A 16,738-nucleotide genomic window follows, 5' to 3' on the forward strand; every position below is an offset into this window, starting at 1 on the left:
GCATAGTTTCCTCCCCTCTCCTCTACCTCCTCCCTCCCTCCTTCCTGCCTCCCTCCTTGACAGCAGGGTATTATTATGCAAAGCCTGCAAAGGGGGGGACTGCAAAAGCAGATATGTGCATGTACTTTAGTTAAAAGCAACTTTTCTCTATTTTAGCCTTCGGAACATTGATCAAAACTGGTTTAAAATGTATTCTTTTTTTCATTATAATTTGATATTCTCACAGTTTTGGCCATAGCTGAGGGGCTTTATGTTGGATGGAATGTCACGCAAACATTACAACAGAAAAAGGGACAACATATGTGATTGGACGTGCGTTTTTTTATTCTAAAACTAAATCAAAATATATCAATCTGCTGTACCAAGCAACACACATAAGATGTATGTTAAGAGAAACTATTTCAAAACAACAATGACAAACCTGTATTGCTTTTTGTATTGTAAACATGAACCGGAGAGAATGTTCAAACATTTAAATCACTTCAAAAAAAGATTTCACAAAGTAAATGGATAAGGAAGAGTTTTTTCCATCTGTGATATACAGGACTTATATGTAAACGTAATTGCATGTCCTCCCCGTGTGTGTGGATTTTCTCCAGCTTCCTCCCACAGTCCAAAAACATGCAATATGGGGATTAGGTCAATTGCACACTCTAAATTCACCATTGTCCACTGGCAGTACCTCCAAGGCCCACCAGTGGGCTGCAGCCCACATTTTGAGAACCTCTATAATCATGACACTGCATTTCATTGCCACGTCTCCCTCAAGTCAGGTTTGCCAAAACTCTATCTTGAAATGAGATGTTTGAGAAATAACCACAAGGAAAATAGATTTCAAGTTGAGGCTGCTGAAAGTCCAACAAGTCGGGGGTTTTTTTTGGTTTTGTTGCCAGCTTTGGAGCATGAACATTTGCAGAGTTTGCTATTTCTGACCTCACAAACACTTTAACCACAGTAAAAGTAAAGGGGGGAAAAAAAAGAGAAACTGCTGAAAATCATTCGTCTCTGGTCGGAGTGACCAAAAAAGGAGCAGATTGATGGTGCGTCGCTCCACTGAGCAGCACAGCAATAATGTCTCACTGAGCTGCGGACAGCAGCAGAGGAGCTTTACAGGAAGTCGTGGCCAAGTGAAGTAATGACGATTCAGCTGTTGGCTAATTAACTCCTGCACTGTGGGAACATGACTCTCTGCAGACTGCTACGGTAAAAGCAAGTTGTATTCAGCCACCACAGGAAATATCATGTTAAAAATCACATTACGCTCCATAGTGCCCATGCAAACAAATGCACACGTAGCCGTATTAGTATAGGGCGTTTAAAGCATCCTACAGCATTGATAAGCCTCGTGAATGAGAAATAAATAAGATGGCAATTGACGCTCAGTGAGTTTTTTCAGTTTGTCCAACTCGCACAGACACATGTATTGCAAGATTTTGGGATGAGCGCTGCATCAGGCAAAAAAAGTTTGCCTCCATATGAGAAGCCATCTTAAGTAGGTGTGGCTGAGAACCTGTGATTAGCTGCTCAGACACAGGTGCCACTCTCAAAAAAATCTAAAATGAACTGCATGAGAATCCAAAACATTCAAAACAAGTCAATTCAGTTCAGTAACTTGTGGAGCAAAATTAGTTGAAGGACTTTGTATGACAATGTTTTGGATTTGTATGGTTTTTTTTTCATAACTGATGAGCGTGTTGGTGTAATTACTGACACCTGTGCGACCGATCACATGTCACAGCTCCTCCTACTACTTAAGACGGCCTCTCAGTGTCAGGAAGCCTTTTGTCTGATGAAGGTCTCGTCAAAAATGTGAATTTGTGAATGTAATGTAATTCTTTTGTATTTTTAATCTTGATGTGTCAAAAGTAGCTGCTCCACTGTGGGTTTATTTTGCCATATTTAAACCGTCAAAAAAAGCTGTTTCGTAACTCCTTGTTGCCAGTAACTTCTGCCTGTGCAGAAAATATCTCACTGTGTGCCTCCAAAGCTCCACATGGTCAACCACATTCAACATTTCACTGTCATATGTCATGCTATTTCTCTGTGATTTCCACTTCTGTTGTTTCATTTGCAAAACATCAGCCTCTTAGCGATGGTGTTTTTGTGGACGTTACAATGGACTTTTATTTTGGAAATAAAAACCATCCCTTTTTAAAAAAGACACTGAAATAGAAAACAGCTGACAAAAATGACCCCCAAATGAATTATGTTAATTTAAAGATACTACTTCTTGTCTGAAGTAACTTAATATATACATTTTTAACCAGCTTCCAGTGTAATTTGGTTGTCAAATTACACTGTCCTGTCCTTGTCCAATGTCCTTGACTTTACAGACTATGGAAAATATTCTCAAATGGATGATAAATTACAGGATCACTCATTTGAGTGGTTGTTTTCGGCAGGATTCAGGTTACATATGAGATCCTTCAGATGTTGTTGTTCGTACAGTACCAACCTCACCGTGGCAGAAACGACCCGGTGGGAAGAAGAAAGAGACTTTGATGCTCTTTCACTGTGTTGTTGTTGTTGTTCAGATCAGATTGACACTGAATACTGAACTGTCACGTTGTGGTCGAGGTGTGAGAGGCTGAATCATCGTGGAAAAACAAGATCATTCTTCACCTGCAGACCATGCGTTTGTTTGTCATTAACTTGTGGGGCTTTTGTGAAATAATACATTAAAAAAAAGTTAAGTTGACACAACTTAAAGTGTTTAGTAACACGTTTCACAGTTTGTTTCTCAACGTTACCAATGACACGTAAAAACGTCATTTATTTTAGTTTGGCAGCACTTTTTAACTATAATTTAAAAATGTATGTAGACATTTTCTATATGTAAAAACATCATAAGAGCCAAATACTTGTTTCTATCTGACATGAAGTTGATTAAACCCTTTTATTAGTCAAAATACAAAGATATCTCAGTCTCTTAAAGTTGTATAGATTGGTACAATAGTGCTCATTCCAACTAATTGAAATAATTTAAACATAATACATAGTGTGTGTGAAAGTAATAAAACCAAATGTCCCACAAATAAAGGAATGTGCCTCATAATAGTGTGGTTTGTTTCTTCATGTGCAAAAGCTGAATGCTGCATATTTCCCTTTGAGCACAACTGCTTTGAGAATGATGGTAATATCTGGCGAAACCACTTACATATTATCACAAACCCCCCCTTCTGCCCTTGTTTAATCGCAGGATCAGTCTTTCTTGGAGCAGAACTTCAAATGTGTGGTTGGGCCACATTTCCAGTGTCAGCACATTCTGTCTTGGTACCTCATTCCAGTGTAATTCCTCTGAAAGAGCAAACTTTAAAACGGAAAAAAGAGAGACTTCTGCAGAATGCTAAACGCAGTTGTGTCCCATTACAACAAAGACAATGCCAAAACGCTGCCGAGGGAAAATGAAGAGAGCGGGAGGAAATGTTAGCGGTTGGGTTTTGCGAAATATAAGATTTGTGGACGCAGATAGAGGGAAGTTGGTGAATTTTTTTAAACGTCCTTACAGGACGTGGAAAAATTATTATTCATGCCTTTTAATGGTCTAATTTAGGATTACCACCTAATTTAGGTCTTAAATTTGAAATACAAATTTGGGTTTTGGTTTAGGCAGATTAATTCAAGAGATTGAGTTGGCATATGCTTTTGAGTTTTTATCACTCTACTTAATGTGCGGCTGTATGCAACGATATAATCCAGCCAGTGATGAGGCCACTCTCCTACGAGAAATATTTTAAATAACCTTTACAAGAAAGAAGTTGCAGTTTCTGGCTTGTAATCTTGGGAGTTTATATGCAGTATTTGTCTTGTAACCTGGGAGGTGGCCCTAGAGGCACAGCTTTCTAGGCAAACATTTAGAGCCTTGATTATCACTCGAGTGAACTTTTACAGCTGCATGGAGGAAAATTAGGCCTTTCACAGCGTTGTGTTCTAATTTGTCACTCCCTCACGCCCATTCCGTGAGCTGCCAAACCCTGAACATGCTCTAATCATACACCACATTAATTAAAAGTGGTGCTGTGGAACATTCGAATCTTCTATGATCTACTCTGGTCTACTCTGGCAATCATAAGGCACGACAAAGAAAACCTGCCCCCTCGTCCCTTTCTCTTGAATCACACATAAATTTCACCCTCGGACAAGTCCATATGTTTCCAAACCTGCGTCTTTACGCGTGAACGTCCAATGTCGGCCCTTATTTTCTGAGAAAAACCGAACACCCGAGGCTCATAAACCAAAGCCGTTCAGAAAGAGAAAGACAAACATGAAGATGGACACGTCTGCCAGAGGAAAAAGAACATCTGCGCTGATGGAGGCAGGCGCCCCCCCTTTATTGAGCACCATTGTGAACTTTACTCAGAGGAAGTCATCCTGAGCAATAACTCTGTCCTCGTCCGCATCAGAAGACAAAAACCCAAGAAGAGTGCAGGGGCTGGGGTGACCGTGGGTTAGAGAGTGGTTTTAACGGGCTCTATAATGGACTGTGGTCGTCTACACTGAGCATCTGTTGGACGTGATGGTTTATTGCTCCATCATCATTGTCTGCAGTGAAGCTTGGAGAGTGGAGGCTCCAAGAGTCAAGGCAGACTGTTTGATTGCTTCAACCCAGTACGAGCATCAAGAAATCTGTGCAGTTTATCCTGAATATGTCACATCATCAGGTTTTTTTAATGATTAATGGCAATGAACATTTTAGAGATTTCATTCAGATGCATATTTGGAGATTTGACAAATTGGACACTCTAAATTGGTCATACTGTAGGTGTCAGTGTGACCTTGTGATGGACTGGCGACCTGTCCAGGGCGTATACCCCGCCTTTCACCCTATGTCAGCTGGGATTGGCACCAGCGCCCCCCGCAACCCTCATGTGGAGGATAAAGCAATAGAAGATGGATGGATGGATAACACATTTTCATTAGTTAGAATAGTGGAGGCTAAACTGAGCGGCAGGTTCATTGGAATAAAGTCAAACTACACATTATCTGCTAATGCTAAACTTTTTTAGCCAACCAGATAATGTTCTGTAGTTGACCTAACAGACCGCACACATACTATATTTTTATTTCAAAGCTATACAGTTAAACATACTTATGGGAAGTACTTCCAATTTCTGCCAATTAACTCTTGTAAATGTTACTGCACCTTTAAATGCCCAAAGCCAGCAAGTTGTTGTATTATCTTTGAGATACATGTGGAAAGATAAATGTCCACAAGATCCTTGACTCAGTTTTTGCAACCATGTAACACAACGTTGTGAATCACCAACTGTACAACACACACACAGTGAGTTTCCACCCGGACTGAACACTGACCAGTATGAAACATTCATACTGTGGAGCTCCATGATTTACTGGTCACATTGAGACTCAAGCATCGACTATTGTAATATCTAATGTCTCCACAACTGACACTTTAATCTGTGCTTGCATGTTTGCCGTATAAATCTGAGACACACTGCTGCACAGCAGAAGGCCTTGGCCATAAGTCAGAGACGTGAAACTCACCCTGTAGAATTTGCGGAGCCGGCAAAAACTGAAGTCCTGTTAGACTTTTAGATAATATTTTAAATCGGAAACTGAAATCAATTTGTTTTTTTGGTCCATCTTTTCAAGAAAACACGGACCAATAATGACAACACCTGCAGGACCGTCATCTGTGGTACCATCTGCCAGGATGTCAACATTAATGATGTGCTGCATACACGCCTCCACTCTGTTCACACTGCTGTGTATAAGCACCCACAGGTGCCTCACAATAACAAGATTTACAGCTTCATATTAAACTGTCAGGCTTGGATAATAACCGCCCATTGAATGTTTTTGCGTCCTTGAATGCCATGTGATGAGCGGTCTGAGAAGCAATTGTTACATTTGACACGTTTTGCAACTTTTCACCATACAAATACCTCTCTGTTTTGGATGAAGCAACACACTGAATCAGATATGGCATTTCAAAGACAGATAATGGTCCTGTTTTTTTGCACGTATGCGTACATTAAGTTCCAATGATTATCACTGGAATAAGGTCAAGTATGCTGTCACATGTCTTTGCCAAACAACTAATTGCTCCCCTCATGAGTACAGAAGAGGAAAACTTCTTCATACCTTCCTTCATTGAACATTAAGTGTTCTTGTCTTGTCAGTCTTGTTTCTGCAGACTGAAAGAGTGGTATGTCGAAATCATTAACATGAGATATGTTCAACATACTTGTGCATCACACTGCCCTTCTGTAAGCAATTGTTTTGTACAGTTCCAGCCACTACTTCAAATGTTTGACTACATTTAAAACATGTACTGTATTTTACACTTTTACTCACAAAAAGGACATTTAACAAAATCACGGATCATGTTGCCTTTATAATTGACGTCAGTGATAGAGTGAAGCCATTATGTTGGCTTGATAACGTTTAATTGCACAAATGCACGCCCTGGTGGACACAAGGCAGACTTCTGCAATAACATCTGGAATGCAGTGCGCCGCCAGAGCAACAGGGGGCGTGCTAATGTTTTGACACCGTTGCTTTGTAGTCCAAATATTCGAAAAAGCAGAAGCCACTCAGCTGAGGAAAATGGCCGACGTAGAGATGGACATAACGTCCAGCAGAATGAATAATGGCAACGAACACGTGTAAGTGATTTATATTATTGTAGGCTTTCATTATTTATCTGGCATACGCGCACTTACGACCCGGAATCGAAGGAGAGTGTTTTTGTTTGTTAGAGGGCTGAGGCTAAACGTATAAACTGAGCAGCAGGTTCACGTTGTTGCCGGCGCTAGCTAAATTACACACCAACTGCTAATGCTAACCTTGTGAGCTAACGGGCTAATGTTCTGCAGGTCACGTAGCGTTTACATTTCGCCAAACACGCAGCTCACATATACGGTAACTACACTGTTAACCGTTTAACTCTACAGCAGCTCAGTTAGAGCACATGCAGTCAAACGGTGGTGTCGGGCTACCACAAGTAATGTCCCGGACTCACTCGCGTTAGCATGGCTAGCAGCCACCGGAAGATATAGCTTGTTAGCTTCAAGTTTGCTAATAGCGGGTTACCGTACATTATGAGTGAAAACCGTCTTGCTGGATGAGTGAACTACACTCACCGAGTCTGCTACAGTAATGGGTCGATTCAGATTCCTACGAATTTCGATCATAAATGTAATATTTGGCTATAGTTTCCCTGTAAATTGGAAGATATTGCAAAACCATTTTATCTAGTAGTATCATTTCGCTATACGTATTTACACTTGTTCCTGTGCTGAATGATCTACAATCAGTGGTTCTCAAACTGTGGTATGTGAACCACCAGCGGTACGTTAGCCTCCTCTGGTGATACTTGCAGGAAAATCAGAAATACTGTTCTACTCTTTATATGTATGTGATCGGAGTGGAGCTGAGTAATGTAATTTCACTTTGCCACTGTCTGAACATATGTGAGGGAGAGGAGGATGATGTGAGATTGATAATGGTGTTACTTCCAAGGCTCAATATTTTAGCAATTTTGGCACTTAAGTTTGAGGACCACTGGTGCACATGTTGCCTCCTGAGTGGTAGCTCTACCTTTTTTATTTCAAATATTTTTAATGATTTTCAATCTCACTGGAGGTTGTCATCGGTAACGTAGCATGAGACCCAATAACAGTACGCTTCTTCCCTAAGATTTGTCTGATTAATGGCAATCCCTAACCGCCAAAACTTATTGTGAATCCTTCACATGTCTTGTCTGGTTAATACATTGTTTAAAACAGTAGGATATTGCATAAACTTTGCTACAGATCTTTCTGAAATGTATTTGTGTATTTTTCATGCTGTCGTCAGATTGTATAACTTAATTGTCAACTATATATGTATATTACTTTGTTCGGTCAGTTATCACTTCTCACATTATTTTAAAAGTTCTTGGTTTGTACAACTGTCTGTCCAGAAATAATCCATCTGTAGTTATGAGATGAACCAGTTAATGTATAGTGCCCCCAGTGAATGACTGGCATCAATGGTTCGAGGCATGGGCATTTAAAAATGTTGACATTCAATCTGTATTATGGATCTGTCATTTCACAACTGGCATTGAATTTTTTTCCCCTCAAATTAATTTCAGTTAATCAAGTTCTGTGCCAATCATCTAATTATTAATCCAGTGATACGTTGGTTTAACACAAATGAAAGATATTGTCTGTTCAACATTTAATGTTCCTCTGTCAAACAGAAAACAAGATCTGGAAAGCCATGAACAAAGTGGGAATGAGGACAGTGGAGATGTATCTGAAGAAGAAGAGGAGGAAGAGGTAGGGGATGGTAAACAGCAGGTTTAAATATCTTGAGTGATGTAATGTCATGACTGTGACCTAAACTCTACATTAAATACATTTTCAAGTACTTATATTTGAGTGTAATCTTGTAAAACTAAGTAAAAAAGGAGAACTGTTAAATGTTTACTACATATGTGCAGTTTTGAATGTTACGATGATCTGACCCTTGAGTCATCTGCCAGGCTGATCTGTTGTTTCATCCTAGGAGGAGGCAGAAACTAATGGCGAGAAGACAGAAGAAGGGCCCAAACATCACAGCAGCAGTGGCAAACACAAGAGGAAAAAACACAAGCATCGTAGTAAGCACAAAAAACACAAACATGCCTCAGATGAGGACAAGGACCGCAAACGCAGACATCGTCATAAACACAGGAAACACAAACGTAAAGAGGGCACCTCTCCCACTGGTGCTGCTCTCTTTGCCTCCTCCAGCCACAAAAAAGTTGAATCTTCTCCCTCCTCTGGAAATCCAAGTCTGGATGACAGGGCCTTACTGGAGGACTTGGAGAAACAGAGGGCCATGATCAAAGCAGAGCTGGACAGCCAGTTAATGGAAGGGAAGGTTCAGTCTGGAATGGGCTTGATCCTTCAGGGCTATAACTCTGGATCAGAAGAGGATGGAGACGCAAGGGTACGAAATGGAGAACAGCGTCAAAGGGGCAATTCAGGTAAACCCATATCTCCCAGAGTAGGAAAAAGTGGGAAATCGAGACGGGACTCAACTGAGGGCAGTAAATCCAGCTCCAAGCGTCGTAGTCGGAGTAAATCTGCGGACAGACCTGCTAAGGAGCCTAAGCAGGAAAAGGTGACCAAAAGCACCAAGGACACAGGTGTAAAGGACAGAGTTCGTGGCAGGAGCAGGTCAAAAGACAGAAAGCGTTCAGATAGCACTGATAGGTCCAAGGAGAGAAGGAAGTCCAACTCTCCTTCTTCATGGAAAGTAGAACAGAAAGCCAGCCGCACTGATAAACGTTCCTCTCCACAGCGGGACGATAGACCAAACCAGGAAAGAGCACCCCGGAGATCCAGATCACCAGGACGAGAGCGACCGAGTCGCTCAGAAGCTGACCGTGACAAGCGGCCAACCAAGTCTCCATCCAAGGATGCTTCATCAGGGAAAGAGAACCGTTCCCCTCACAGACGGCCACCTCACAGTCCTGTGAGGAAACGCAGTGCTTCCCCTCGCCACAGAGACACCCGCCAACCCTCGGCGAGTGCCCCAGACAGGATAGCAAAACAGAGCCAGTCTCCCTCCAGAACAAGGTCCTCACCCAGGAGAGGTCGCAGTCGCTCACCAGATTCCAGAAGGAGGGATGCTGACAGGCAGGACTCACCGCTAAGGTCGGTTAATGGGACTGGTTTGACTTGTCTAAATAAATAGTAGTAATTTGACATGAAAAGACTTGTTATTGAATTGCCGTACAGATTTATAACAGTCAAACTAATTCTAAAATGCTTTTAAGATTAGATGTTGCTCCTACAAGGTCAAACCTAGGACAATAGATTTTTTTTTGTTAAACTTGGGGCTTACTGGAGTTTGTGAAATGCTACATTTCTGAGTTTCAGTAAAGTGTTAAAAATAAAACATTAAAAAAGAAACACAGTATTTTAAGGCTTTTGCTGACGGTGTTTTAATTTATCTGCAGTGGAACAGTTTTATTTAAATAGAATATCTACCGGGTATTGTTAAACCGGTCTGTTTACCTTCACCAGGAAACGCCCTCGACCAGACTTGGGGCCGAGCAGAGACAGATCACGGGAGAACAGTCCAAGAGCAGCTTCTCGCCGCAGGATGAGTCGATCACCTCTGAGACGCAGGTCCCCATCACCACGACGACACACCCGCTGTTCACCACGCAGACAGGGCAGGTCTCCACTGGGACACAGGTGGAGTCACTGATGAATTTCTTTTCCCAGCAGAGTATTAATACACCAATGAAGTTTATGTAGCTAAAGTCATACTCTTTTTGTGTTTCTAGTGCTGGGAATTGTTTTAAGTGCCGATTAGTGTTGGCTAATTCTACCAGTCATATTGTGGCATGACCGTTTTCAGGTAAAAATTTCATGAGTTAATAAACTGTCCTTCCTTTGCCTTTGGGCCCCATAGGTCTGGAGAGAGAGACAGGTATGGAAGGCTCAGGCAATATCGGCGCTCCATGTCCCGTGATCGGGAAAGGAGGAGGAGGCGCAGCAGAGATGAAGACAAGTTCAAGGGCAGCCTTTCAGAGGGCATGAAAGTTGACCAGGAATCCTCAGAGGGAGAAGTGTGAGTGAATGAGTGAAAGACATTATAAAGGCCAATAAGTTATTTTGACAAACTAATTCGCTTACTTCCAGAAAACTAAGAAAATTGTGTGTGACTTCATTGCACTTCTTTAAAAGGTCAGATTGCATTAATGGACGAATGAATCTGCTTTTGCTGTACCCATGCACTGATACCATTTATGGGAAATTGTGGTGTTGCCATCATTGTAAAAGCTTTGTGTTCGTAGGTTGGAGGATTTTGATGGTGAGGAAGTAGATGAAGAAGCTCTCATTGAACAGCGCCGGCAGCAGCGCCTGGCCATTGTCCAGGTCTGTCCACACTTCTGCTCTAAACAGCTGTACTGGCTTGGTTTCTCTGATAATGATAAAATCATTTCGCTGCTATAAATTATTGTATATACTCTTAAAATGCAAGTAAAAGCTAATCCACTTAAGTAAAAAATGTTTACTCACATTTGCAGAAATACAGAGTCGGGAATGATGACAGCAACATGGTGTCAGAGCCCAGCAGCCCGCAGAGCAGTACTCGCAGCCGTTCACCCTCACCCGATGACATCCTCGAGCGAGTGGCTGCCGATGTCAAGGAGTACGAACGCGAGAACCTCAACACCTTCGAGGCCAACATCAAAGCCAAGCACAACCTCATCCCCCAGGAGAAAGATGGTAAATTCCCACTCAGGAATATCGTTTTTGTTGGCGTACAAGGCCAACTGAATGAACCGCGCTGTTATGGGTCTAGTTGGTCTCTTTCTCTTTAAAGGGGATGCACAAGAATAGTTCAGTTTTGTGAAAGTTGGTGTAAACAATGAATTGGCGCTTTCTGATGGGGCACATTGTTCTTATCATATGGACTTGGCAAGATAAGACTGCAAACAGCGTCATCAATCATGTAAGACTTTCACTGTAGAATATATAGATTGGTCACCGCATCTGAAAGCTTAAGTCTCTTCCAGGATTCACGTTGCACTCCCTCTTCTCAGTTTTTGATTAAAAAAATTAAATTGGGAAGGAAAATAAGCAACATTTTCAGTACTTTGACTTTTTCCCCCCTCAGTTGTATCCTGTTGAATTCAGCAGATAACAGCAGAGGGGTTTTTTTTAAAGGTGAAAACTGATTGGTATGATCTTCTGCCAACCTATAATTGTACATTCATATTATTTCCCTGCACTTAAAGAACCATTTGGCAAACTGTGATTCCAACATATAGACTGGTCAAAACCACAAGTAGCATCATTTATGTGAGATCTGCAGAGTTGTGTGATGCAGGGGTTTTTAATTTTCTGTCTTCTTGTCATGTGTTCATTCAGTTGCTGGCTTGTAATCCAAAGCCTGGGTGTCTCTGCCACCTGCAGCATGTTTTGATCTCTGCAGAGTATGTGAATCAAACACATGTTCCAGATATTCTGTTTTACAAAACGGCAAGACGAGGAGAAACCCATCATGTGGTGTTTTATCGTTGTTCTTTGTTCCAGGAGCCAATCCAAAGAAGCCCTCGGCCCCCGACATGTTTACGGAGTCGGACGACATGTTTGCCGCCGACTTTGATGTGAGTGTTCACAAGTCTATTCAGCATCTGGACGGGTTTTAAAATGTGCTCTGACTTGTAATACCTATTTTACTGGGTTGAGCTTGAAGGTTTAGAAGAAACACTGACCTGGTGTTTGTGCTGTTTGTGCAGAGTGCCAGGATGAGAGCAGCAGGTGTCGGAAAAGACTTTAAAGAAAACCCCAACCTCAGGGACAACTGGACTGATGCTGAGGGTTACTACCGTAAGTGTAGTTTGTCTAATTTTGGACGACGTGTGCTTGTTAACTTTGTGTCTGCTGTTGAGTATCTTCAACTAGTTTGTTTTCATAAAGTCTCCTCGCTTTTAACGGTTTATTTCTGGGTTAAACAGGGGTGAACATTGGGGAGACGCTGGACAAGCGCTATGATGTGTATGGCTATACTGGCCAGGGTGTGTTCAGCAATGTGATCAGGGCCAGGGACACTGCGAGGGGCGGCCAGGAGGTGGCAGTCAAGATCATCCGAAACAACGAGCTCATGTGAGTGAACTGAGAGCCAGCAACATTGAATTTTCATGTGACTTTCAAAAATCGACGGTGAAAAATGCAACACAATAATCATCCGTGTGGTTGATTTAATGTTTTTGTGAACAGGCAGAAGACTGGTTTGAAAGAGCTGGAGTTCCTCAAGAAGCTGAATGACGCAGATCCCGATGACAAGTTCCACTGCCTTCGCCTTTTCAGACACTTCTATCACAAGCAGCACCTGTGTCTGGTATTTGAGCCTCTCAGGTACTTAAAAAGGACTACACTTGTTTATTTTTGAATCTAAAATGACATTCACACAATGGTCTCACTTAATTGACCCCTCGAATTCTGTGTTTTATAGCATGAATTTGCGAGAGGTGCTGAAGAAATATGGCAAAGATGTTGGGCTCCATATCAAGGCCGTGCGCTCGTACAGCCAGCAGCTCTTCTTGGCCCTGAAGCTGCTTAAAAGATGCAACATTCTCCACGCTGACATCAAGCCAGACAATATCCTGGTATGATCCAAATCCTCACACAGATAGAATTGAGACAGGTGGTGTAACCATGGACTTGTGATGTTTCTACTGACTTATATTCCTGCTGGATATATGGAAATAGACAGTTAGACCATTTAATTACTGCATAATTGAGAAATATTCAGAAATTAGCACAATTTAATCAGGATCAGTGAACTAGTACCTTGTAGGGGAGTAATGATTGATATATTGATTCAAAGAGAAATGATAAGTATTGATGAAAAATTGAAAACATTAAAAGATTTAGTTTTATTTAAATGAGATAAGGGGCAAAACTGAACTATCAAATCTGTTTTTGTGGTCTTGTGATGAACAAATTGCTTTGGTCAAATTATTTTGTTAGTCTGCGCTAACATAGCCTTCTTACTATTGAATATTGTAGGACAAAATATTGCCACATTGATCAAGTCGACTGAATGGTTAACTGAGTATCTGAGAATATCTAGAGCTAAATATGAGCCGATTAATTGTATACTCATTGTACACATCTCCCGTTTGTGTCCATTCTTGAAAGGTTAATGAGTCAAAGACCATTCTGAAGCTTTGTGACTTTGGTTCTGCATCCCATGTTGCTGACAACGACATCACACCATACCTGGTCAGCAGGTTCTACAGAGCTCCAGAAATCAGTATGTTGCATCACTTGTTTTGAATTGAATCACTTTGGGGGGGGGGGGGGGGGGGGGTTGCATTCATACGTGGACCATCCTCACAATCCTCTTCCTCCGTTGTGTCTCAGTCATAGGGAAACCATACGACTATGGCATCGACATGTGGTCTGTCGGCTGCACTTTGTACGAGCTCTACACCGGCAAAATCCTGTTTCCTGGATCTTCCAACAATCACATGATCAAACTAGCCATGGACCTGAAGGGCAAGATGCCCAACAAGGTGAGATTTCATCATATCATATCTCAGTTCCTGTCGTTGTTGTTTCCCCTCTCCTGGATGAAGTGCAGCGCGTCGGCCGATTCAAGAAGTTTGGCCTGACGCAACAATGTGGTTTTTGTTTCCTCAGATGATCCGTAAAGGTTTGTTCAAAGACCAGCACTTCGATCAGAATTTGAACTTCCTCTACATTGAAGTGGACAAAGTAACCGAAAGGGTAAGATGATGTGACTCTCAAACTCCTGTTGCCAGAAAAGTTGGCACAACTCAAGTCTATAATTTGTTGCGTTACTTGAACATGTAATTACAAAGAGAAGAAGATTTCAACCAGTGCGATGCACTCGATTAGTAAGTGGACTGGTAACAAAGTCTTTGTAAGCAAGGATAGATCATGGTTTACCACAAACTCTGTGAGAGAATACTTACAGCAGAAGTGTTTTTAAAAACACAAGACGTTCCCTAATGTTGTGTCCCAACTTATCTGGATACGGGGTTTGAACTTGCTCTTACGTTTTCAACACGCACCTAAAATATTATTTAACTCGTTTTGACCATTGAGTTTGACCGTTTTCGCAATTGGTCTGCGCCATCAGGAGAAGGTGACGGTGATGAGCACCATCAACCCCACCAAAGATCTGCTGACGGACATGATCGGATGCCAGCGGCTTCCCGAGGACCAGAGGAAGAAGGTCATGCAGCTGAAGGACCTGCTGGACGGCACGCTGATGCTGGACCCGGCCAAACGCATCAGCATCAACCAGGCTCTGCAGCATCCTTTCATCCAGGAGAAGATTTAAAGGCCCTGAACGCCACACACACACACACACACATACACCCCCCCCCCCCCCCCCCCACACACACACACACATAGACATACTTACACACACACTCCCAGAGCAGATGGAGATCCAACCACTAAAGCAGCTCTGAGCAGGGACTCTGCAGCGAGGCAGCCAACTCAGACTTCTCTTCATAATGTCACTGATTTTTGTTCTTCCTCCACATTGTTTTGTTAATGAATACCTAATTGTGTTTTATTGTAAATAGATCATCCAAATTGTAGCCATTCTTGAAAAAGCATAGATTACTGCGATATATCGTTGCCCCCGTACCTGATGCAGTTATGATCTTTTCTCTTTTTTTCCCCTTTTTCTTTATTTAACTGGCATTGGAGTTGACACATGTCAAAAAAGAAGAATATAATTCCTGTAAATACCAAACGTCTATTGCATTAACAATCTACAGCAGAAGACAGTTGACTTTGTCGTAGTTGCAGACGTCTGAACACGTTGGTCGTTCTTTTTTTTTTTTTTTTTTAACAAAAAAAAACACATTGCTCACCATGGGGCGATGCATGCTTTTGAATGTGCACCCTTTGTGCTCTAGATTTCTGTGGTGCAGGCCTGTGTAAATGCTCTGTATGTGCATCAGTGTCCCACGTGTGACAGCAACTGACCCCCCTCGAACCCCGTCCCTCATACTTCCAGGCCTTGAGGTCTGCGCTGAAGGAATAGATGCCGTCTATGTACTCTTTGCAACCTTTTTTTTTTTTAGATTTTTAATTTCAAAGCTGGTAGTCTTTGTTTTCCCATCGCTTTCCATGTTTTTGATTTGTTCTCTCTCTCTCTCCAGCTCTGCGGCTCTAAAGGCTCTCCCATTCAAGTGCCTCCTACATGAGCCTCGTGTTTTAAACACCGAACAGTGCTGGCCCAACGAAGCCACACACACACACACACACATTTATACATATATATACACATACATACATGTGGCTCCTCCTCCTCTCCCACTGCTGTAAATAGTCAATAGTTACTGTCATTACATGTTTGACTTTTTTTTTGTTATTTTCCTCCATGAAGTGGTTAAAAAAATAATCTTGTGATTTCAATAAAGAATAGTTGTGGAAACGCTGCTGAAAGAGCACCTTCAATATAAGACTTTTTTTAGTAATAAAATGTTTCCTATTGTATACCAAAAAAAAACCTTTTCTTCTTTTTATCCCCAACATGCTGTGGAAATTGTGATGTACGTCGGGTTATTTCAGTCGACTGGCTCAGGACTCGGATATTTTTGGGGAGAACAAATTGTAAGAATTTTTTCCAGGCTTTTTATAAAATAACCCTTTTGCTTAAGGTGTGATTCAAAATGATTCTACTTAAATTAGATTAAAATAGGGGATAATCATTTCCTTCTGAGGTGACTATATTACTGTAAATTTGGGTGATAGAGCTGCAACTAAAGATAATAAATTCATTTTTGGATTATTTTCCTCCAATAATATAATATAATAATAATCTGGTCCAGAAAATGTTAGGAATGATGATCTTAAATGTACACAAACCAAACTTATTCAGTTTCATTCTTTGTCAAATTGAGCAAAAGAAACCATATAATAGTCACATTTAAGAATCTGGGAAAAAAAGGGATTTTGTTTGAATTATTTCAATAAAACTCATCAATTGATGATCAAAATGTTTTGCCAGAAAAGAGAAATCAGTTAATCACTGCTACACATAATATGTACATATAATATAAATGTATTAAACGTGATTTAAGCACATGGACAAACACCGGACATACGCTTGCAAAACATTGCTTCTGACATTTCCTCTGAGGAAGAATCTTGTATCTTATTAAGAGCCTGAGTCTGTGGATGGAAAGAGTGTCGGAAAGGTTGTAAGTGTTTTTGACTGAAGCATCCGC

The 16,738-nt window shown here is 41.4% G+C and overlaps 1 protein-coding gene across 3 annotated transcripts; it reads left to right on the forward strand.

The window, feature by feature from the left end:
- The first annotated feature begins 6,536 nt into the window (after nt 1-6,536).
- Nucleotides 6,537-15,953, forward strand: prpf4bb (pre-mRNA processing factor 4Bb). Of its 3 annotated transcripts, none has more exons than XM_058640411.1 (16): nt 6,537-6,629; nt 8,210-8,288; nt 8,518-9,653; nt 10,026-10,199; nt 10,420-10,578; nt 10,805-10,886; nt 11,039-11,240; nt 12,051-12,124; nt 12,257-12,347; nt 12,476-12,623; nt 12,738-12,875; nt 12,973-13,126; nt 13,662-13,776; nt 13,887-14,038; nt 14,166-14,252; nt 14,629-15,953. In XM_058640411.1, the coding sequence occupies exons 1-16, from the start codon at nt 6,571-6,573 to the stop codon at nt 14,830-14,832; spliced, it is 3,054 nt and encodes a 1,017-aa protein (XP_058496394.1). In that variant the 5' UTR covers nt 6,537-6,570; the 3' UTR covers nt 14,833-15,953. The 3 variants fall into 3 exon arrangements, with proteins under 3 accessions (XP_058496394.1, XP_058496403.1, XP_058496412.1); XM_058640420.1 differs by having other exon boundaries at nt 8,521-9,653; XM_058640429.1 differs by lacking the exon at nt 6,537-6,629 and having other exon boundaries at nt 8,239-8,298.
- Nucleotides 15,954-16,738: the final 785 nt, after the last annotated feature.

The sequence above is a fragment of the Solea solea genome, chromosome 1 (genome assembly GCF_958295425.1).
Source record: "Solea solea chromosome 1, fSolSol10.1, whole genome shotgun sequence".
Lineage (NCBI taxonomy): Eukaryota > Metazoa > Chordata > Actinopteri > Pleuronectiformes > Soleidae > Solea > Solea solea.

Coding starts and splice junctions, on each gene's coding strand:
- prpf4bb (XM_058640411.1), top strand. CDS start 6,571: ATGGCCGACGTAGAGATGGACATAACGTCCAGCAGAATGAATAATGGC. Junction 9,654..10,025: donor AGGCAGGACTCACCGCTAAG/GTCGGTTAATGG, acceptor TACCTTCACCAG/GAAACGCCCTCGACCAGACT. Junction 11,241..12,050: donor CATCCCCCAGGAGAAAGATG/GTAAATTCCCAC, acceptor TCTTTGTTCCAG/GAGCCAATCCAAAGAAGCCC.